This window comes from Sparus aurata, chromosome 24 (genome assembly GCF_900880675.1).
Source record: "Sparus aurata chromosome 24, fSpaAur1.1, whole genome shotgun sequence".
Classification (NCBI taxonomy): Eukaryota; Metazoa; Chordata; class Actinopteri; order Spariformes; family Sparidae; genus Sparus; species Sparus aurata.
The window spans coordinates 14880497-14904663 of record NC_044210.1 but is presented as its reverse complement, the minus strand read 5'-3'; the positions used below and the strand labels follow the sequence as shown (position 1 = coordinate 14904663).

Below are 24167 nucleotides of genomic sequence, written 5' to 3'. Positions count from 1 at the left end.
TGGTTGTTGCATGGGCTAACACTTGGGGAACACTGAAAGTGATTACTTGATATCCAGTTAAACATTAGGGAACCTTATTTTCTGCCATTTAGTTTCACTTCATTTATTCAGCATCACATTTTGCACATGTACTGAGACAGATGGCACGAAGTACAGTACAGAGGCGATTTACAACAGACTCCGGACATAACCTAGAATACCACGAAACGTGTAAAGCTTGAGAGGAGCGACAGGGAGGTCATGCATCGCCCACCTCCAGAAGCCTAAAAGGGTGTTATGGCGGGGTCAGCCATAGAGTTACAGGAGCCAAACCTAACAGGATTGGCCAGGGCTAGTCGGTTAGCATGCTAACTTCAGTAGATGTCTCTGCAACGCAATACACTGACGTTGAAACAGTCTCTTTTTCACATTCTGTTGATATTTTTTGTAAATTTTTGAATGTTTCAAACAAAAATTGCTCCGTTAAATCCCAGAAGAAGCCCTAAATTTGCTGAATAAAAAAAGAACTTGCATACAGTATATCAAACATTACTCAGTCTACTACTAGAAAGTAAAGAGACAATAGATGTTTTGGGGTTCATATATCATATAGTTTGGCCCAATGGTTGCACTATAAGGACGTGTCATAATTTGACACTTTGAGTGACTCTAAACTGCCATCACCGGTCCAATTTTAATAAAACTAGGAATGATGATGCATTTTATTGCCCATTGGCCCGCGGAGTGCCTGCATCGCTCATCACTGCTGACTGCTGCCTTGTGAGATTGTCAAATTTGTCTTCGTGCAGAGACACACTGAGAACACTACGTCTTTCTTCCACTACAGCCCGACACAGGATGCAACACTGAGACCAGAGAGCAGAAACATGGCCAAGTTTCAGTGTGTAACGTGGAAGTTAATACTTAGTGGGATGGAAATCAGGTTATATACATATTTCTCCTGCATCCCCTCCATTTCTTGGCCCACTGCACTGCATTTACTGTATGTACAAGAGATTATGCAGTTAAACCTTTTTAATCTAATAGCTTTATGCTAACGGTGATGATACTGGATCAACAGTAGCCCACAAGAATTAATTTAAAAGCTTTATGGGAAATGAAATTTATGTTTTTTTCTGCTGGAGCCGGCTTAGCTTTTTTGATATTACACTAGATACACTTCAGCTGATATATTTATTTAAATGTAACCCCCCAAAAATCTTCACTGAACAGTCCAGATTAAGTTTTCTCAAAGCCTTTCTATGATGTTGATTTCGAGACTTAACACGAAATATTCTTTATGTTTGTGTATTTATTATATATCTTTTCATATTGCCGCTCTGATGGACAGGTGTGTTTACTGCACATTGGAGGATAAATATGACAAATCTGGCATAAACGAAAGGTCAGATGTCTGATCCCTGCAACAGTCAGCATGTTAATTAACAGGAAAATAAATGGTCCCATAACGAGAAACCACTCGTACCTGCTCAGTAATTATGGCTCATTTTGTGCAGCTGAATGTCTGAAATGTCTAATGTGAAATTAAACTGCATTACCTCAGTTCAACACAGCAGATTAGCCCCTTCATCATATTGTTCTCACAAAGGTAACTGATCTGCCCTTTCTCTTTCGAGGGAAGACAATAGTGTTTTCCTTCAGGCTCTATGTACGGGCTCTGGCATCCATTGATTGGTTAATCTCTTGATTACATCGTCACGCAGCAGGGAGGGGTTAATGAGGGATAGCCCAAGGAACTGTGGGAAATGATAACAAATTAACATTTCAGATATGGAATTGGCTGGTATAAATCACTATCAAAAACTGGTTACACCACTTAATGCAAGCCTTATTCATCATCCCCCCCTCCGCCTCTGTCAGAAATACTTGGCTCACACTAGACCGCAACTTTAATTAATGCAGATGTAATGAATTCATTATAGGGAGGAATTGGCTGTGGATTGGCCCATGCTTTCATCAAAAGAATTCCAATGCATGGAGAGGGGCCACGGCCTTGTCTATGCACCAAAAGAAGGGGTACATTTTCATAAAAGAGTATGAAGAATTAAAGTGACGAATGGCTAATCGTAGTTTCTCAAGATGAGGTCTCTGCTGTACAAGGTCACTCCGACTGTACACATCAGGAGGTAATTTCTTAGGACCCAAAGCGACTTAAATGTGAATGATTTTGAATAATTTATGATTGTGTGTTGCGTTTGTTTCATCATCAGTGTGCGACGGCATAGGGACGGGCAGCCTGCAGGCGGCTCAAACGGTGGACGCCAGCAACATTGATAAATTTGTCAACTGCACCAAAATCAACGGCAACCTCATCTTCCTCATTACTGGTATTAAAGGGTAAGTACTGAAGAATCACACACAATGCTTTTAAGGATTTTATTGGACACCTCATGTGTTTGTGGAAGTTTGTAGGTGTGTTAAAAGGAGATGTTACTTGAGCATAGTGCACTTTATGGATGTCAGCATCTCATAACTAACTGATCGAAACATGGACGGATGGTCTCAAAGTAAATACTGATTTGATGGTATCAATGACAAATTTTACTCCAATGTTCACTGTTCTTTTATCTCTGTTTTGGTCTCCACCAACTGCTCAATGAATGATTTGCTCCCTTTGCAACAAAATGCTAATATTAGCTGCTGAATGCTGGTACCACCGTGTTTATCTGCAAGTTGCTAACCTTTTCTGTGAACTTTCGTGGGGGACCGCTGATTTACAGCAGATTTACCAGAGCTTTTTCATTGTTTACCCCATTTTGTTTACGCAAGCTAACGCTAAGACTGCCAGGGAGCCCAAACATGGAAGTTATGGGAGATAAAACCTAAACAATGAGCTGTATATTATGTCCACAAGATGACATGGTGGTTGTAATGACAGCAGCCTTTTTACTCACCCACCGGAGAGCAACATTAGCACACATTTGTAGTCTTGTTCGTGTCCATCTGCTGAAATTTAGTCCAATGTTCGTCAATTAATAACCACTATTAGCTGCTAATGCTAATGGGACCATATTCTTTAGAAGTTGCTGACTGTCTCTGTGCCTCTTGGTGCTTTACTGGCAGTGTATAATTGGGCTATCCCATTGATGCTAGCCAACGCTAACAGTGCGAGTGACCCAAAATAGGGAGGTTGCATTCTATAAAACCCAAACAATTAGCTGCAATATGCTAAAAATATAGCTATAAACAGCCGAGAGGAACTGCTGAGTTGCAGTCTACATGGTTTAAATCACTTTTACTCTATAACCATTGCACCTTAACATGAATATAGTTTTTGAAATACAACCTTGTCTATTCCACTTCATGTCTGAGTGCTGTTCACACAAAGGCACAGCGCGCATTCTTTGCACAACATATAATAAAAAACAACCCCTTCAGATTCAATGGTACACTAGCTGTATGAAATAAAGCAGTATGAAACTCGGAGAGGCAGATGTGTAAACATTCGTGTACCAGAGAAACTCTAGCTTGGGCGATGAGCAATGTCGCTCTGTTCAATCAAAAACCCTACTGTCAAAGTGCCCCGAAGCTCCCGGGATAAAATAATATGTAACTATGAATGTCACACAGCTTATTATAAGCAAGGAGCATTCTGACTTCGGCATGGAGGAACACTTTTTCTTGATTTTGCCCTCAGGTTTTCAATGTTCTTACCTTAAGAATGTTTCATAAATGAGGTCTTCCAATAGCAATAAATGAATGTTATTTTTTGTAAAGGTAGAATTCACCTTTCTGTGTGTCTGTACTCTGTGTTTCCCCTCAGGGACATGTATCATGGTATCGGACCTTTGGACCCAGAGCGTCTTAACGTGTTCCGCACTGTGAAAGAGATCACAGGTGAGATTGACGCCGCAGCGGAGTCACCTTGGAAAAAGTTACTGAACAAAACAACAGCATTACGTGGTGTGCTTGAGCGTGTGTGTGGATGGATTATGTAGCCTTTGAGTTTGGAAAAGAAAGCTCAAAGGGGAAAAGCAGAAAGTTGATTTTTGTTGGTGAAACTCTAGAAGATGCTCTGTTGCACATCAGGTTATTGTGTGTGTGCGTGCTTGTGAGCGTATTTATTCATTAACTATTAGAGGCCTTTAGGGATGAGCAATACCTCGCGTACATCCCCTTTTGTCATATTAAACTGCGACTTGCAGTTGAGCCAAACAGCTAATGGAGTGAAACTGCATTTTCATAATGAAAACCCAAGCAATAAGAAAGAGCAATGGCCATTCTATCCCCGCCATTTCCTGCTCTATCCCTTTAATGTCGCTTCCACGGATCCCTATTTGATATAATCTGTCATTAAAGGCAAGTGCAACCGGACAGATTGTGCAGAATATTAAATCCATTCTTTTAATTAGCGTATATTGTCTTCTTCCGAGCACATTCCTTACAAAGAATGGGTTCCGGCTTGAACTTCACAGAGACGCTGCGACTCAACGGCGGAAAAATGTGCTCTTTGTATTTCCTTGTGTGTGATTCTCGTATTCTTTCATCCACTATACACTATAATCATTTTCCCCCGTCCTTCTATTCCTCATTCACCAGGAAAAAATAGACATGTAATTTGTTGTAATTACCCACAAACTCTTTCACTGAGTCGCACATGTTTCTCCTTTCTTTAGGTTACCTCAACATCCAGTCTTGGCCTGAGAACATGACGGATCTGAGTGTTTTTTCAAATCTGGCGACGATTGGAGGTAGAACTCTTTACAGGTATGTCTTAATGTTCCTTTAATATGCCATTGTCTGCTGCACATCACCGTTTTACATCTTTGAACTCAAATTACTTGATAGGCGACTGAATCTTACTTCTACGCAGATGACACTCTCATATTATTAGCCGTCTTTTTTTCTGAATGATCCTTAGCGTTCTCTCCGTCGTGCTGTTTTCCTGTGCTTGGACGGCTACTGTTGGAGATAATGAGCATCTGCCTCCTGTTGTTCTGCAGGAAGAGAGGAGTTCAGGCAGCTTTGATTATACAGAATCTGTATTCGCTCACAAGTGGTAGATCTGAGGTGTAGTTCTAGCAGAGTCGAAGGAGAGCTGGCCTTGTTTTCTAAAAGCCAGTGATGAACCTGTAGCTCAGCAATCCTACAACGTCTTTGTCATGCTTTGTAATATTTCTCCAATCTTTTTATCATCCAGTCACACCCTTTCCTCTTCTGTTTCACTGTCTTTCCCCTTTTTTTGGTGTATTTTCGTCTTCCTTCCCTTATCCCCGATCTTTTACCTTCCACCTTTTTGTTTTTCCTCCATCTTCTCATTACAGTATTGTCAAAATTCTTCCCTATATTTGGCCTTTAGGCTTCACTGCTGTTCTTCAATCCCAAATCTACGCTTTATCTTCACCTCTTCCTCTCCCTCATAATCTATTTATTTCCCTCCTCTCCTGCAGTGGAAGTGGCATTTCGCTGTTGATCTTGAAACAGCGTTGGATCTCCTCGCTTCAGTTCCAGTCGCTGGACGAGATCAGCGCTGGGAACGTGTACATCTTCAACAACAGCGGCCTGTGCTTCTACAACACCGTCAACTGGACGTCGCTTTTCAGGACGCAGAGCCAGAAAGTCCTCATCCGCAATAATCGGGATCCGAAGGAATGCAGTAAGTCGTGGTGATGGAGTTTGATTTTGATCGAAATCTACCCTTTTGTTGGTGCACCAAGCTCTTTCTACCCTATATCAATTGCAACTTTCTTTCTATGCGGCTGAAATTTACCATGGATATCAAGTTTGTTAGCGTGCACGTATTAGGTCGCAACTATCGCGAATTCGCACTTATTTTTTGGAGACCCAGGTTTTAGTTTTTCCTGTTTAATTGTACAATGGGACATTTCAAGGGGAGCTGGAAACTAAACAAAAGAAAAAAACTTAATCAAGATACAAAATCCATAAAAAAAAAATTGAGAACAGAGAACAATGCCACACTTGCACTAATTAAAGCCCATCAATGTGTTAGCCAAATTAATTAGAATGGAACAAACCAAAAATCTCCTGAGCAACTGACAAACTCAATGACGGCTAAACAAACGCACTACTTTAGGAAGGAAGGAAATTAGGAAGAATGACTATTCTTTATGGTATCACCTTATCAGGCCCATACTCTGCAAAGCATTTACAGTTTTTAGTGTGTGTGCTTAGTATCAATAAGAAGTCATTGTGGAGGTTATTGAAAGAAACCTTTTAGTTAATAGCGGAGTGGTTGTAGAATATGGCCATGGAGAAAAAGGTATGAATAAGTGTTTTATAATGGCTAGTTAAGAGCCAGTATGCTGCTAATAAGCATGCTAACAAATAAAAAGTTAAAGTGTTGCCCTTATTTATATATATTTATGATTAAGATGCACATATTTATGTCGATGTTTCCGAACTATAAAGGGAAATGCCTTAAAAGCCAGAGGAAACTTTCACACACACACACACACTCAGTGGTAACACCTATTAAGTCCTCTTGTTCTCTTATTTTCCTTCCTATTAGCCCTCTGATTAAATCCAATCTTAGACTCCCCACATATCTCTGCAAATCCGAACCCCAGCCACGCAAAGTCCGACATGCCCGTTTCCAAGGCGACTGGTTCGCGGGCGTCTCCCTCTCTCGCTCCTCGGCCATGAAAGCCCTTATTCAGCTCCCCTGCGAGGAAAGTGCTTAATGTGTCACGCACAGAGGCGGATTACGCTCGCTGCTAGCCGCGGGGAAGGGGACGCCCGATGGAGCGGTGAATAGTCTACATGTGGATTTGGCTGCAGACGGTGGAACATGACCACATGTAGTTGTTCAGCGAGGGTGTGGAAAAAGTCTGACGGAGAGAGGAAGGAGGAGACATGGACCACTGTAGTTTTTCTTGGCCCTGCCAGGCTGTCATTGATATCATTAGCCAGTTAATGAGTGCGGTGTGCGTGTGTGTTAGGGATCGATTGATAGGGCCTTCCACAGGCCTCTTCATTAGGCTCATCCCCCTGTCCACCATCGACCCTTCGGCTGTTGACAAAGGGCTCCACCCCCCGCTGGGAGGCACTCCCGGGGACGTGGATGTCACTCGCCGGATGCAGGACACACTGAGACCAATGTTAAGCATTGATTGCTGAGGATCAACTGTAAAATAAAGGGCTAAAGCTTCTGGTCTGGGTGCTCTTCAATGGCGGAGGTGTGGGAAATACCATTTTTGCAGCCGGCAGCTTCAAGAACACACACACACACACACACATAACAAGAAGTGATGGCCTCTATTTATTGTCCACCTTTACTCAAGTACTGTTCTTATTTAATCTTCACTTTAATTCAATCATTTCTATTTTCTGCTTCTGCTTTACTACACAGTAGAGCCAAATATCCATTTTTTTTTTTTTTAGACCACTACATGTATCTGCTAGCTTGAGTTACTAGTTGCATGTGCATTTATTTATATAAAATTCAATTCATGTGCTGTATCATGTTCCCAGTTTGCTGGAATTGCATCATGTGTGTATCTGCAGGCTATAGTAGAGCCTGAAACCATTTGTGTATGATTGCATTTGCTTACATATTTGATTAGATTCATTTATTTACTTCCGTTCTCTCCACAGATCAGCTGCGAATGGTGTGTGATCGGATGTGCTCAGACGACGGGTGCTGGGGCCCGGGGCCCGACCAGTGCCTCTCCTGCCGGTATTTCAGACGAGGCCGCACCTGCGTCGAGTCCTGCAACCTCTTCGACGGGTGAGCAGTCCGTTCACAAACACTTCCCTGCGATCCTTTTTTTTCCTCTTGCGATGCACTCCGGCCGAACGTTCTGCACGTGTCCAGCAGTATGTTTGAGCTGATCTGACACAAATCTTCAAAATGAGTGTTTTTTCCCTGAACATCAGATCGTTATGTTTTTTTACGCGAGGCTACATTAAATCCCCATGCAAACAGCCAAGACGTGACAAGCAGATGAAACACAATCAGTTCAAATGGCTTCGATATACGCGGAAGAAGTCAAAGCGCTCTCCGGGGCTCTGCAGGAGGAGAGACTAATTGCCGATTGGCATGAATGTAATGAGAAGAAACGGTTAACGTGAACATTACAGGGGCATTTGGCTGAGTGTTACACCCATTGTCCAAAATCAATTTGAATATGCTGTTGAAGAATTATATTTCACCACAAAGTGCCCATTCGCGCCGGCAGACGAGCGTGTGTACCGCTCTCCGCCGCGGAATGACCGACATTTACAACAAAAGGCCTTCCGATCGTCCTCACGATCCGCTTGTGTTCTGTTTTTCCGTGTGAATAATTGCATTCAGGTCGTCGCTTTATACTGCCTAGAGGCACATCAGAGAGATCACTGCCAACTCACCTGGGGAGGAACACTTCTTTGTAGATGTGGTTTCCAGCCTGCTCCTCTTGAATGAACGAGGAGATGTTGTGAGTCGCAACACTTGAAAGCATCCGTCTAAAATAAGACTGTACCGACAGCGCCTGCCACAAGATAAATATGACTTTCTCGCGAGCGGTGATGTCAAGCTTGTGTTTTTCCCCCGGGGGTGGGGGAGGGGAGGGGGGAAGGAGGAGAGGGTGCACGAGAGGAGGGAGGGTGTACGAGAGCGAGCAAACCTCGGTCATGTTGACTTGTTGCTGGTCCTTTTCCCCGGCGCCGCTTGTGGGAGGGAGGCTTTGAAGCTGCCGGCGAAAACAGCTCACAGCGAGGGCTTTGAAGAAGACTGGCGAAGAAGAGGCGCGTGGCGGGGAGCTGCTGAAGCACACTCGCTTCCTATACTGTAAATACAGTCAGGCGCCGCGATGCATCGCAAGCTGGGGCCCACGTCTTTGCTCTCCGTCTGCGACCTGAAATGAATCAAAACATCCAAAACCTACAGGCTGGCCTTGTGTAAAGAAGTCGCCACCTGCCATGCATCAAGTCAGTGTACCTTCGGCAGGTGAAGGGGAGCTTTTTTTGAGCTGGAAACCTTGGATAACCTGGGTTCTTTTTTTGTCAACTGGCGACTCACACTATGTACTTTCCGTCTCATTCGAGTCAGTATAAAACTCACTCTGCAGTGCAAATGCGTGTATTTCTTAGCGAGGCGATTAAATGTGAGTTTACCCAGCCTGTGACAAATACTGCGATTGGTGTTTGTGCGCTTGTGTCCTGTATTTAAATCTCATATATATTACATTAAAGGTGCCATACGTGAAAATTTCAGTTGAAAACATTCAAAAATTCAGAGAAATTATCACCAAACGCAAAGAAATAACAGTTTTGACATCATGGCTTCTTGCGAAGGAAGGATGAATGAAGGATTGTCGAATCATCCGCATGCAAAATTGGACAATCTAGCTACTTGTATGCAGATTTAAGCGATGTAACTATTAAAACATAGAAATCTTGACTGTCATTGGTTATTCATCGGCTTAAATATGCAATAACGGATCACTGAAATACTTGAGGGCACAGAATGGTCTTTTACCAACAGGAGCTTTTTGTCTCGGAGATTGAGCGTACCTCGCTCCAACACATGGAACAGCCGGTCTTCAAACGCTATCAACTAAACAATATCAGGGCATCTTTAAAGTTCATGTTGACAAAAAGAAGCTGATGAAACCGGGCTGTCAGTGCTGATATGCGCTCTGTTTATTTACCTTGTCTTGTAAAAATACAGAATAAGAAACTGCTGAAACAGTCGCTGTCTGTACAAGATTAGGGTGGTGTTATATTTAGACGTGCGGCAGCCGCCACTCCTGAATCCCAAGATAAGGTTTACAGTTTCATCATCGGTGACAGTTATTGCACCGAGCTGTGTATTCTGAACAGACCTCCCTCTCTCTGATAGACATAATGAACAGTACTGTACATTTTTAGAAGTCAGTAACTGATGTTGCTGGACTGTTCTCCAATATGCTCACGCGCTGAAAAGGTTAGTTTGGTTGGACTCTGACCCTGTAGATCCAAGTGTCCCCCAAATTGCTCCTGATGGCCATTCTATCCATGCGTAAGTGCCAGAGCATAGACGGATCCTTTGCAAATATACGTTTGCGCCCATTTACAGCCAATGTGCAGCGTTTCTTGTCGCCATCGCTGATTCAGCCGGGATCGTGTTCCCCGGGTCCTATGTTCCTCGCTTTGTATGGAACCGGGAAAAAAGGGTCCTATGTTCCCCGCTTTGTATGTGACTGGGGAACATAGGACCCTTTTTTAGAAAAAGGGTCCTATGTTCCCCACTGTTCACCCAAAGGGTCCTTAGGGTTAGGGTTAAGGTTAAGGTTGAACAAACCAGGGAACATAGGACCCGGGGAACATAGGTACGCTCCCGATTCGGCCTTGTCTCACAGTCTGAGGAGTGATTGGTTGGAAGATCTCGGCTCTACTCACTGTATCTGCGGTTCAACTGTGTTCCCAGTGGGTCGACTTAATATCTGCTCTGCTCTGGATGTATTGTATTCGACTGTATATCTCCGCAGGATGTGTTCGCTCGTTAAATATGTTTCCAGGTTGGCGATTTAAAACCTTAAGATTCCTTCGGCTCGCCCTCGTTATACGTCTCCGTTCTTAATGAGGAAAGGCACTAATTCCCTTCAGTTTATACATCTGTTGAATAAAACAAAACAGGCGCTAGGCGGGGGGAAAAGAAAAACGTCTGAGATGGTGTCCGCTGAGGGTTTGCGGGAGGGAGGGGGGTGGCCGGATTAGGGAGGCGCTGAAAGTGTTTAATTAAAAAAAGTTGCTCGGATGGGTTGGCCATGCTCTGGTTTGCAGCAGGTTCCGAGGTCTGAATGGTGGCCACGGTAGCGCTTAAAATCCTGCTAAAACAGGGCTAATCCCCCATCAGGCCGTCCCCCCGGTGGGGCGCACACCTCCAGCCGTGAAGGGGGCCAATCAGGAGGAACGGCTTTGACAGAATGGAAATGACCCTGGAGAGCACCGCTGCAGAGGTCTTTGTCTCTCGCCCATTCTCCTCCATGTATTTTTTCTTTTTTTTTTATTCCCCTCAACCAACAAAAGAGATATCTCTCCACTGCCTGGGCCCTTTTCTAAAGGATTCCCCTGGACAGAGCTTCCAGGAGAGAAATCTAATTTATTTTGGAACAAGGGGAAAGAAAGACCAGGGAGAAATGTAAAGAGAGCAGTGGGAGTTTTCCTTTGACTCCACCAAAAAACATTACTAATGAAGGGACACTCTGTGATGCCGCGGATTTGGATGTTTGAGATGAACCGCTGTGAACACGACGAACCATTAGGACCATTAAAAAAAAACATGCTCTGACGTTAAGGCTCGTCAAAAGGGAAATCTAGGGTTTTATCTTTATTTTTATTGCCCTTTAATGTGCTCCAGTTGAACTCGGGAGTGTCGGAGTGTCTCTTTTTTCTTTTTTTTTTGAAGAACCAGCAAGACTCAAAAGTTTCCATCTGATATTCACCACATGAAAATGCAAAAAAAAAAAAAAAAAAACACACACATACCCGCAGGAGATCTGAATTCCTCAGTTCAAGATCACATAAAAAAAATTTAAAAGGCGGCTTACAAGGAAGGAATCCATCGAGTCTTTATTCCACCGTGGTAGCGTCGCATGCAAATACAAACAAAACACACACACACACACAAAGAGGGAGTCAGTCTCATTAGCTCACCACTGTGAGAACGGGCCTCGTTTGTAACTGGGTGAATCCTCCTCTGAGGACGGCTGTCCTCTGCATCGGCCCATCGATCCCTCTGATGTGAAAAGTGTTTTTGATCGGCGGTGGTTCTTATTGACAGCAGCCACCCTCTGCTCGCCGGAGACTTTAAAAAAAAAAACGCGCTGATTCTGACACAAACAAAGGGAGACATTTATAGATTGGGTGCATGCACACACACACACACACACACACACACGTATGCACATATAAGGATTTGGCATTATGGCCTGAGGTGCTGTGCAGCTCCTGTTGGTGTAATTGCAGCGTATAAACCCAATATTGAGCTCCATTGTTTACTTCTATTCCTTCACAAGTCGAAGCGGAAAAACAAAGCCATCATGACCTACAACACATTTTTCCAGATGGCTAAATAAAGGGTCGGTAGAGCTTGAACCAGTCTCACAAACTGCCGTCGGATTTCATTTATTTGTTGCAACTTTAGGTACATTAAGGTTTACTTTATTACTTCTCTCAAGACAGAACACTGTGCTTATGCTAAGCTTAGGTTTAGCCACAAAGATCAGTTGGTCAGGGTTAGGAAAATGGATGGTTTGGCTTAAAATAGCAAAATTGGCTGAATACGGTCCATTTTCCCTAAATAATAGCCGCAAAAAATTGTCTGGAACTGGTCCACCTCCACATGAAACAAGCTGATTTTGGTCGCCAATAAAACGTCTGGAGAAGGTCCGCCCTCCCTGTGAAAAGACGTCAATTTTGGTTGGCTATCACATGGCTGGAGATGGTCCACCTTCGCTTGAAAAACACCTGGCCGTGGTCGCCACAAAAAACACCTGGTGACAAAATAGTCGGTGTTGGTTGCCAATCAACAGGCTGGAGAACGTCTGCTTTCCTTTGAAAAACACTCTGTTTTGGTTGCCACAAAAAGCGTCTTGAGGTGGTACCTGATCCGCAGTTTGTAGAAACATCAACTGCTAACCAGGTGACTGGGATGTGATGAGATTATGAAAGCGTATTCCTCTGACTCACCTTTTTCTTTCCTGTCGCCTCACCTTTCTTCTTCTACACTTCCTCTTTACCTCCCACCATCACCCTGACCAGAGCAAACTTCTCTCCCTGCCCCATTACACCACCCTTCCCTCCTTCCGTGCATCACCTCGTGTTTGCCCGTGATTTAAAAAAGCTGTTAATTATTCATGGGCCCGTCTCAGTTAACATATTGACCATGCTAAGCCTTTAACTTGATCAAATAGTCTTAGGCTGCTCGCTGCCCAGCATGCCCCTCTTTCAGAGGCAGTCCTGAAAGCCAGAGATGGCCACCAGTGAATGAAGGTGTAAGATTACTTTCTTGATGCCGTATCACATGTTGGTTTAAAATCAAAGGGCTGCTATGTACAGCTTGCGCTCTTACGCACACAGCATACTTCAAAATCTCCCCACAGCAGGCTCTTAATCAATATTTCAATGCGGGTGCGCTCTCAAATCTATAATACATGCATCTCTATCTCGATTATCTCTGCCAGGGAAGTGCGGGAATTCGCCAATGGATCCGTGTGCCTGGAGTGTGATAACCAGTGTGAGAGGATGGACGGGAACACCATGACATGCCTCGGCCAGGTAAGAATACACTTCAGCCACCCTCGAACTCAACTTCCCCGTCACGTAACAATAGTCCTTTCACTTTCAGATAAAAGAAAACACCACTCTCATTTTTCCTCTCATATCTTCTGCGTGCTTAAGTGGATTTCCAACTTATTTTGTGGGCGTATCTCGGCGTCACGCGCGGGATTGCAGGAGATATAAGTGCTGTGTTTGCAAAGGTGAATGGTAGGTTAATGGGAGGAATGATAAACTACTGTGGCTACTTTGGGAGGCATGGTTTTGGCAAGCGCACGCACACACACACACACAGTCTGAAAACAGCAAAATGAGATTAGTTTCTGACCTTCCAGTAAAGTCACTTCAAGAATATGGGATGTGATCACGCCACGACGCTCCAAAATGTTAGAATTTCCCTTTGAAATGTCAGCGGAGATGCATAGATGAGCACACAAATATACAAACTGTATGTTCAACAAGCATGCTTCCAATGGAAGGCTGCGTCAGTCATTTCACCAATTGCATTATAATGGTATTAACCAGCGGTTCCCAAATCTGGAGACACCAGGAAAAGCAGAATGATAAAGGGGATAGAAAATCAGAAAATGTGTATTTTTGCAACACAAATCTATATGGTTATCTGCTATTTTTGCCTTTCTTCATTTTGAATAGCTGAACATAATCCGATCCTCAGGCCTGTAAAGACAATCAAAATAAATCAATCTGGGGAGAACAAAATGACTTATAACAAGGAAACATTTGCAACATGACAGGTGCCATGATTAGATATTGCAAAGTTTTGAAGAGTGAGTTTGGCAATATTGGACAGTTTTTTTTTACTGTCAACAAATCCCCTGAAACAGCCAAACCCACAGTTCTCCCAAAAAAAAAACATTAAACACCACACCGGGCGAGAAATCTCATTGTAATTCATCTTCAGAAAAATAAATGCCAATGCCGTCAGACAAAGCCCAAGTAAATGATTTTAAACTCATCAAAACTTTGACAATAAGTGCTTCACGTTTGGAACAAAACATCAGCAATTAAGTAAAACACAACCAAATAATTTTTTCTATTTTTTATGATATTCACAATGAGAAAGTAACTTTTCAACCTTTCAGCACCTCCCCTGTCTGCACCTCATTCCCTTGTTTATATAGTTTGCAATTAAGTCCAGTCTTTTGTTCAGTCATTGTCAAGTCACTTTCTCAGTTTCCGTTATCCTGCTCCTGCACAGTTTCCATGATCCTGCTACTTCTAAGTTTACATTATCCTGCTTTGTTTTTATTATCATTCTGCTGCTCAGTCTCCATTATCCTGCTCCTTCTAATTTTCCTTCATCCTGCCCAGTTTCCGTTATTATACTGCTGCTAAGTATCCGTTAACCTGCTCCTTCTAAGTCGCTACTGAGTATCTTTAACCTGCTCCTTCTAAGTTGCCATTATCCTGCCCAGTTTCCATTATCTTACTGCTGCTTAGTATCCATTATCCTGCTCCTTCTAAGTTTCTATTATCCTGCTCAGTTTCCGTCATCCTACCGCTACTGAGTATCTTTTAACCTGCTCCTTCTAAGTTTCCACCATGCTGCTCCTGCTGAGTTTCCATTATCCTGCCACCGCTGCTTAGTTTCCTTGATCCTGCTGTTGCTGTTCCCCGGATGTTTCTACATGTTTGCCTGTAGCTTGTGTTGAGGCGATCAGTAAAATGAACTCCGTCCATCCTCGTGCATTGGGGTCTACTTTCTCTGTTTCTACATGACCGTGCAGCGATATTTTGCAAAATGAATGTCATGTCGGCAGATTTGTGTTGTAGTAGAGAAAAAAATGTCTTTAATAGAAACGAGAAGCACATTCTTGGTTTGGAAAAAAGGTCTACTAAACCACTATATTTATATATATATATATATATATATATATATATATATATATATATATATATATATATATATATGGAGGCTCATTCGAAGGCCAATTTTACATTTGCAGAGTTACACTACAGAAAGTTGTGTCTAATGTGCCGCATGACTTATTTTGTGGAATTTAGTCGCTGTGTGAGTAACCTTTTATGACTGTCTCTGGAGACGGAGCAGGAGAGGGAGAGAGAATAAGAGATGAAGGAAGAAGGAGCGACTTCTCAAGGATGCACAGAGGCTGCTGACTTTGAGATGCCGGTCACAGTTGAGTAGTAAATAACACCAGAGTCAATCATCCACGGGCGCTCTCGCACACGGATACACATGCGCACGGCATACGCAGACATACCCCAATGCATTCTGACATCTGTATGCGTTCACACACGCGCACACACAAACATGCAAAGCGAGAATAATGTTTATTGATGGCGTGCGTTCGCATGTGTCAAACTGCGAGATGCTGTCCATCAGGTCACAGCGGTCGTCATTAGCAGCCGAGCGCCGGGATGCAGCCGTCTGCCACATTTCTTGCTTGCGCATCAGTCGACACTGAGAACACATACACACACACCTCAGGTACAATCAGCCATACACACTCCTCACCGTGTTACTTATTCATGATCCTGTTGCGGCCGAGCTCAGTTACCACTTGTCGTCTCCTCCATCACATACGAGATGCCGCACTTTGACACGACCTGGTTCCTCGTGCATTTTGCCAATTTAAACAAAGGGGGGGGGGGGGGGGCCGCAGCTCGAATACACTCACGCCAATTCTTCTCTCTGCACATTATAAATCACTGAGCGAGAGTTCATGTGTGTCCCGCCAGCCACATTAGTCGTGGTAGGAAGTGAGCAAATTGACATGATTCGCCGGGTCTGAATGTGATTCTGTTCAATTCTTTATCTCCGTTCTTTCCTCTTTCGATTCCTCCCTTGCTTTGTTTTCCCCCCTCACCTCTCCGCCCGTCACCTGGACTCACATTTCCACCGCACTAATCGCTTCTCCTGCTCCTCTTTCTTTATTCATCCCTTGTCCGCCGCCTCCTGCTCCTCCTCTCATCTCCCTCCTCCTTGTTCTTCTTCTCCCCTCAGGGCCCGGACCAGTGTGTAAAATGCCTCCACTTCAAAGATGGACCCAACTGCGTGGAGAAGTGCCCCGACGGGTTGCAGGGGGCCAACAGTTTCATCTTCAAGTACGCCAAGGCCAACAACGAGTGTCATCCCTGCCATGCTAACTGCACCCAGGGGTAAGAAGCCGGGCAACACGTAGAGATGTATAAAAATTGATGCATCTCTTTTTGAAGCATTTGTCCTCTTTGTGCTCGTCTGAGAATCCCCTGGCTTAGGTGCTTTTAAGCATTGTGAAGACATGCTCCATTGGACACGAGGCGCCTCCCTCCCGAGGAGAGAATGAAAGAAAAAGAAGCGAGGCAGAGCAGATGACTTAATCTTGCAGCTGCTCGATTCCCCCGACCTGTAGCTGGCTCCTGGGGTCCCTTCGGTCGGGGGCAGAATTTATTGACCCCAAAGGCCACGTGGAGCATGGCGCAGACAAACTATGAATGAAGGGATGGTTGTAGAGAGACGGCAGCCAGAGGGGAGATACGAAGCAAGACCGGGGTGTACAGTGAGGAAAATGTGAGAAAGGGAAGATGGAGAGGCGAGACTGGTGGAGGTGGTTGGATGCTTGAATACCAAACATTCAAACGTCAAAAATCAAACATCCACTGGAGGAAAAGGTCAGATTCAGAGAGCTTCGAATGGGCGTCGGATTATGATGAAAGATTCCTCGAATACGCAGCTTTAAACTGTATAAGCGCTTGAGATGCAAAAGGTCCACATACACCTCATTATAGAGTTTTATTTTACCGACAGGACGGAGTCAAATTGACCCGCGCTCACACCAGAACAGTGAATAGAAGAGCCGCCTGCACCGCTGCTGTCAAAAACATTTTTTTTTAAACCGCGTCTGGAAGTAACTGGTGTTAGGAGAGGGTTTTACTGCCGAGCTACAACTCAATTAATTGGTAAGCCTGTCAACAGAAGTTTAGTCTCCAACACTTTTGGTGAGTGATGAATTGTTTTAGCAAAAAATGCCAAACTTTCTCCAGTTCCAGCTTCTGGAAAGTGAGAATTTATTGCTTTTGTATCCGCTTTACATCATTGTAACTTGAATATGCTAAATAAGCAAGACAAGCCATTAGAAGACATGACTTTGGGAACTTATGATTTTACTTACTGACTAACTTGTTCTGGCTTCTGCTGCAGTGTGTGTTTGCTAGTTTAACTCAAAGGTGGCATGTCTAAGAAGTTTAGTCAACAGAGAGTGAAGGAATAACAGTGCTAGATGTGCAGGTAACTGAGCTAACAAGCTAACAGCAGCGAGAGTTAGCAGCAGTTGGTGGTTAAATACCTTCATATGCTTTCTTGCAAAGATAGGATAGCTAACCACTCTAATAAGTGTATGCTAAATGAAGTTACAGCCAGGAGCCAGTTAACTTAGCTTGGCATGAAGACAGCTAACAGCTATATTGGTTTGTGCACTACCATTGGCCAAAGCTAGAAGTGACCATATTTGGACGAGTGGAACTGGAGAGCATTGTATTGCCTCGTTGCTTGTTGGCGGTCACTGTGGTAGCGACTTGTCAATCATGAGGTAGCCACGCCCTAAAGTATGCTCTACTTTATCATCCATGTAACTCAACATGGGACCATAATTTACAAAATGACCATCATGTTGTATTAAAGAAGACTTGAAGCAAGTGATTGAGTCCATAAACACAGCAGGAAACTGTTCAATGAGTTAATAAATCAAGTTAGAAGTAGGGTAATTTTCTCATAAGCTTACATACAATGAGAAACCATTGGAGTTGCCGCTGCAGCCTGTTATAGAGAAAGCAGAATTTCCTCATTGGCTTCAGAATGACTCAGGTGGGAGATTTCTATTTCGTCTTGTACCAAGCTAGCGCTTTCCCTCTGTTTCCAGTCTTGATGCTAAGCTAAGCTAATCGGCTCCTGGCTACAGCTGTATTATTTTACAGACAGGTGTAAAAGCAGTATTAATCTTCTCGTGCACAGATCAAAAAAGCATATTTTGCTCTCAACGCACACACAATGCACCTTTAAAACCTGATGTATGCACGTAAGAGATACTCAGGTTACCTGGTATGACCTCAACATTTCTGGCCGCAGAAGAGCTGAGCGCAGCGTCTCAAACAAACTCCAAAAACAGACTTGTAAATAAAATCACAGCTCAGCCCTCACCCGCCTGTAAACAAACACGTTTTCATGCAGAGGCCAGAGCAGGACAAGTCTTAGAAAAAGCATCGAGAGGCTGTGGAAACAAAGGAAATGTGTCTTCGTCGTGTATCCAGCTGGGTTTATGTCTTATTCCCCTCTTGTCTTTTGAAGTCAACATGGCTGCAACTTTGAACTTTCCTTTTTTTTTTTTTTTTTACTCATACTGGGAAGCGTACCAGCGAGGAGGCAGCTGAAGATGGGGGATTGCCAGTAAAAAGAGGAGAGATGGCGGGTGAGGGTCTGAGGTGGAGCTTGTCGGTGGACTCTGCAAACAATGTTAGAGCGCCGAAACCTAGCAACAGAGCTGGAGATATGATCCGAGGGCGGGAAGGGACTCGATGTACCGTCTCTCACATAGCACGAGGTCATTTTGTTTTACTGCATCTGCCCTGTTAGTGTCGAAAATATCAGAGCAGCTCTACAGGAGACGACGGGTTGAAGAAGAAGGAAAACACAATGGATGTAACGGGAAAGAAGACGGATGAGAGGTTACAATTCTTCCCGTGACAGCTTTCACTCACACAGACACACAAGTGCCTGATCCCGACTGTGTGAACACTAATCTGTAGTTGGAATGACAACACCTCCATCATGCCTTGTCATCCCATCCTGCCCTCCAGCCGCAGGGTGCTCTGGATTAATGCCAAGACAGACGCTGAGGCCGGGTATTTGAGGCCGTGAGCCAAAAGGAGACATTGCAGAGGGTCAGGGGTCAGTGTCAGGAACAGAATGGCACCTTTACAGAAGGTAAAGAGCTGGTATCTGGCTAAATAATAGCTCAAACGGAGCAGACACTTAAACCAGCTGCCTGAAAAGGTTTTGAAACTGCGAGTCACACTCCCCTCGGGGGGCGTGGGAATTGAAGGGGAGATGACAACGGAGGGAACAGTGTGCGAGGTGAAAGGGACCAATCATCTAAAAAAAGAAAGAGAAAAAGTCCTTTTCTGAGTGTGAAATCCCTTCTTTTTGGAGAAAAACACCAGAATTTCTGTTTCAATTTCAGTTAAAAGACGTGACTTAAAACTGCTGAACTTGCCTTACAATTCTCACCTTTAAAGTTTTCCTCAGTTTTAAAATAGCCCAGTGATAATTGTCTGTGCATGCATGAGTCCATTGCAAAGGTGAACTGCTAATACTTAATTCGGCATACCACTGGTGGCAGTGGTGGCAATTTAAAATGAAAGGTGCAGAGCATCCCTGAGAATCTTTACATTTTTAGGTTTTCTCCAGTGTCTAAATAATCAAGTGATAGTTGTCTGAACATCTATTGGTCCATTGCTAACAGGAACAGCTAGCAAGTAATTCGGCATACTTGTAAATGGTGCCAATGTTGAATATAAAGGGTGAAGAGACGTTGCTTGAAACAGCAGAACTTGCCTGAAAATAATCAAGTTTTAAGGTTTTATTCAGTTTGAAAATGACCCAGTGATAGTTATCTGTACATCCATGAGTCCAATGTGAAGAGGAACTTCTAACAGCTAATTCGGCATACTTTCAAGTGGTGCCAATTGAGATAATAAAAAAATCGGCTACTTTAAAACTGCAGAACCCCCTCGATAATCATCACGTTTTTAAGTTTTCTTCACTATCAAGGAAATCCAGCGATAGTTGTGTGTACTTGCGTGGGTTCATCTTGAACAAGAAGTGCTAATAGCTAATTCGGCATACTTTTAATAATAATTTGCCAAAATGTATGAGAAGAAATGCTCAAGGAGTAGCCCGAGGTGTACATTATACTTCCTGTTCCCCAGAAGCGTAATGACACACAAAACACACAACTGTCTTGATTTTATCTCCACATCCTAACCCTTCCTTACTGTTAGAAATACTGCTAAAAAGAACATGTGCTGTACCTTTGTTCCCTACTCATCCAGAAAGGAAACTATGTGGCTCATGTGCACACACACCCACACACACACACAACCGCAGACACACAACACTGGATACAGACACTGATTGCTTGCTAATTAGCTATTTGGTGCACCATTTAATTGACGCCGAAGTGACTTTGGAGGAGCCACAGTTGTCACCCGATTTAATTCCAAAGTTAGCCTGCTCTCCTAATTTGCTATGTAATTTGTTGTGTCTTGCGTGCCTGTGCAAAACGTGCACGCTTATGCACACGCACACAGAGACACACAAAGACACACACAGACACATGCACACACACAGAAGCATTCAAAACTCATTCTCCTGTGTCTATCCTGCTGTTCAAAGTCCTCCACTCAAGGAGCTGGAATTAATGAGGAGCTAAGAGTCTGCTCTAATCACTTCCTGCTTACCTAATGCTAAAAACTGCACTTCTCACTCATCGTGGTGTTATCAGCACTACGTTGCAGCGGCTTTGATTGTTGAGGTAAAGGGATCCTGTTGGTAATGCTGAATCAGAGAGAGACGTCCCTGGATCAGAGTCTACTGAAGCAAAACAGAGGCATTCTTCTTTTTTTTTAGAATAAAGGATACGTACTGTATTTAGAGGAAAATTAAGATTTAATAAAAAAAAAGCTAAACTATTAAATTAATCATTAAACCAGCAATTGAACCAGCTATACCTGATTTAGCGAACATGCTAGCAACATTAATTAATTGATGAAGGTAAGTCCAATATTCACTCGCTTTTAGCTCCATTTTTGGTCTCCACCATCTCCCATAGGAAACATATGGCTCTTTAGCTTCTAAATGCTACACTATGTAAACCAGCTAGCTAAAACAACCTCTGTCCTTCTACCATTTAGTGTATGACATACTAGCTTTTCAGCTGTAGCCAAAAATAACAAGTGGGAGTAAGCCAGTTCCAGGTTGGGAATATAGCTATTGTTCGTTATGAATCGCCAACATTGAATGTAAAGAATCAGTTTTGACGTCATGTAGATGCCTATGTATTGTGATGAAGAGATAACTACTGAAGTTAGCATGCTAACCAGCTAGCCATGGCCCGTATTGTCGCGTAATACCACACAGCCACACAGCTCGCCACACCGCTAGCTGTGTAGCTAACTAGGGCTATCGCAGTATGAATTCAACAGGTGGTCATCCCTTACAAATGCATCTTTTTAGGGTTTAATACAAATATTTAGAAAATGATACAGCATATGGCTTGGATAGAAAGCAGTTGAAGAGAAGATGTTTTCGACCAACGCATCCCAGAATATAATCCTCTGACACTGACCTCTCAACCTTATTTCTGTGTTTCAGCTTTGAAGTGGACAAATACTCAATGTGGAGACAAATTGGCGCTTGTATCTAGATATTCTCACCACCTCTACAGAGGTTATTAATTCTTAATAGATATTGAAAGGGTGTCTTAGTTTCCTCTGATTGAGATTTGACTGTTTTAATTTCCCCCAGGGTTCAACTCTTCATCCAGCCGGCGCAGAAATGTTTTCTCGGCTCAGGACTCCATTTAAATATCCCCCACCAACCGAAACAAACAAGAACGAGGCCTCCTCACCCAAACGCTTCCCTCCTGTCATACTGACAACTGGTCAGCCGTGCTCGGGATTCAATTTTCCACAGGTCCCTGCCCAGTGACAGCTGATTGACGTGCAAGAAAGACAACATGAGGTTTACTCATAACCTGTCCCCGATTTAATGGATGATCTCTCTGGTTTGTCTACCCCGCAGGTGCCTCGGGCCAAGACTCCAAGATTGTGTCGGGATGATGGACAGGTAAGAGATCTGAGGGTACATCTGTAATGTGGGGCAGAGGAGGGTAGACCACCATCAGATCCTGCCACTGCTCATTAAAGTTTCTCATGATGCTCATTAAAAAGAGTGTTTTATAATTAATGGATGATTGGGATTCTTTTTGTTCCGGTCTAAACTTTATGTGAATCGTGTGGTCTAATTTGTGCCATTGTTACTATTTAATGTGTGCGAATCACATGAATAATGATTTATTAATTATAATCAACGTCTTCATTATAGTAATCATTAATGAAAGTTGAAATGATTGTAGTGGCTTTTCAGAGCAGAGAAGATTAAACTGCTCTCGCATTTGTCTGCATGAAGCTGGAAATTAGCTTAGCTTAGCTTAATTTAGCTCACCTCGGCATGATGACAAGAAAATGTAGGAAAAGCTTGTAACGTAACTTTTTTTGTTGTTTATTCTCGACACAAACAAAAATGTGAAAACAACAAACTAACATATGCCGAATTTGCAAGAAGGCCCAAATAATTAAGGATTTGTCAGAAACGGTGCTTCACCAAGTTTATCAAGCTTCTCCGACCTCAACGACTCACAAAATCGGGCGATTTTATAAGGGAGTCTGGTGAATTTCTCTCCCTCTTGATCTCTTTGCTGTTGTTGACTGTAGCTGACGTCGATGCTTCGCTCTATTATACGTTGGTGTTCAAGTTTTCCGTCTGCTGTAGTTAATAACAATCAGGTACATCTGTGACGGTTTTCTTCTAATTATCCTCTTTTTGAACACTTTAAGGCCCCAGCCCAGTCTTCTCTGATTGGTCAGCTCTCACAGGTCTGAGCAGGACTTTATAGATGTGACATCACAATGTCACAGACGGTTTGTTTAAAGGCACAGTTTCTGATATTTTCACATAATTTGCACGTCACCTAGTCCTGCTTTATAAGAGCATTTAAGAAAAAAAAAAACATGGTAATCACATTTTCTAGAGTACTGGACCTTTAATGTGTCACAACTAGAGACCTGAAATGACTCGTGAAATGCCCCCAAGGAACTATACAGCTGCTAGCGGTGCTTCTTTTCTTGTAAAAAAATGAACAACTGTGTCTAAAAATAACCGAGCAGAATAAACAAAAAGCCAAGGCACGGTTTGTGAACAGCCGCGCAACCTAAATAGCCCGAAGTCACGACAACAACTCCATTAGAATACCAATAAAAACAAGTGATCTTTGCAATTAGAGCACATTCAGAAGGGCGACAAACTCATTAGAACTTAACGGAACCAGCGAGCCCCGTTAAAAGAAATAAAGGAGGTCTCGGCTCCTTTTAAACAGAGGAAAACAGAAACGAGACCTTTCCCTCTCCCTCTGGTGAGCCTCTAGTCCCAGACTTGTTCGCTTGCTCTTACAACGGCATTATTCCCCCGTCTCATCTAGTGACCCCGTGTCGCTTGTTCCGCCGGAAAACCTCTCCTCCTAATTAGAGGAGTCCTTTCCCTTGTCTCTCACCTTTTAGTGCTGTGTCTTACTCTGTTATTTGTCTCAGCACAGTTTTCCGCTTTTGTTTTCCGTCGGCTTCGTCTCCTGAGCCATCCTCTCCTCCCCTATATGGCTCTCTCCATTGTTTTTTTTGTTTCTCCTTGTCTCTCCCCCCCCCCCTTCTCGACCTAATCACTCCAAACTGCTGCATTACTATTCCCCACATGGCTGTATATCTCATTATGGCGAAACCCGCTGCCTCTTTGTAAATTTCAACCCCCGTTCTCCTCCTCCTCCTTCTTTAAGTTCGTCACAATCGATATGGCAAACGCTGCGGCACCTCGCTCTCCCATAGCTCCCCGGTACATGAGTCTTCCATTAGCTGCTAATGGCCTCTACGGCTAATAGAGTTTTGAACTTCGAGAACCAGGTAGAAAGCAGGTGTTACTTTATGCTAGGTGTTGTGTTTTTAAAGAAAAAAGTAAAAGATAAAGGGCAGGGAATAAGCCCGGCGGTGGTGCGAAGGTGAAAATGGAATCCGGGTTTGGAGGATAAAGAAAACGAGAGAGCCGTAGAAGGACAGAGTCGAGTAGTAGAGACGAGTGCAGGTGGTACGTAAATGGCAAATGCATTAGTACCGTTATTAGTGAA

The 24167-nt window shown here is 43.4% G+C and overlaps 1 protein-coding gene across 3 annotated transcripts in view; it reads left to right on the top strand.

Moving 5' to 3' along the window:
- The window catches only part of LOC115577202 (receptor tyrosine-protein kinase erbB-4), a 280463-nt gene that overhangs the window by 202326 nt on the left and 53970 nt on the right, over positions 1 to 24167 (top strand). For all 3 annotated transcript variants that reach the window (XM_030410145.1, XM_030410146.1, XM_030410144.1), the window contains exons 9-16: positions 2211 to 2337; positions 3764 to 3837; positions 4617 to 4707; positions 5391 to 5596; positions 7555 to 7687; positions 13107 to 13200; positions 16187 to 16341; positions 22019 to 22063. In XM_030410145.1, the coding sequence (XP_030266005.1) occupies positions 2211 to 2337; positions 3764 to 3837; positions 4617 to 4707; positions 5391 to 5596; positions 7555 to 7687; positions 13107 to 13200; positions 16187 to 16341; positions 22019 to 22063 (925 nt within the window). The remainder of the gene's footprint in view (positions 1 to 2210; positions 2338 to 3763; positions 3838 to 4616; positions 4708 to 5390; positions 5597 to 7554; positions 7688 to 13106; positions 13201 to 16186; positions 16342 to 22018; positions 22064 to 24167) is intronic.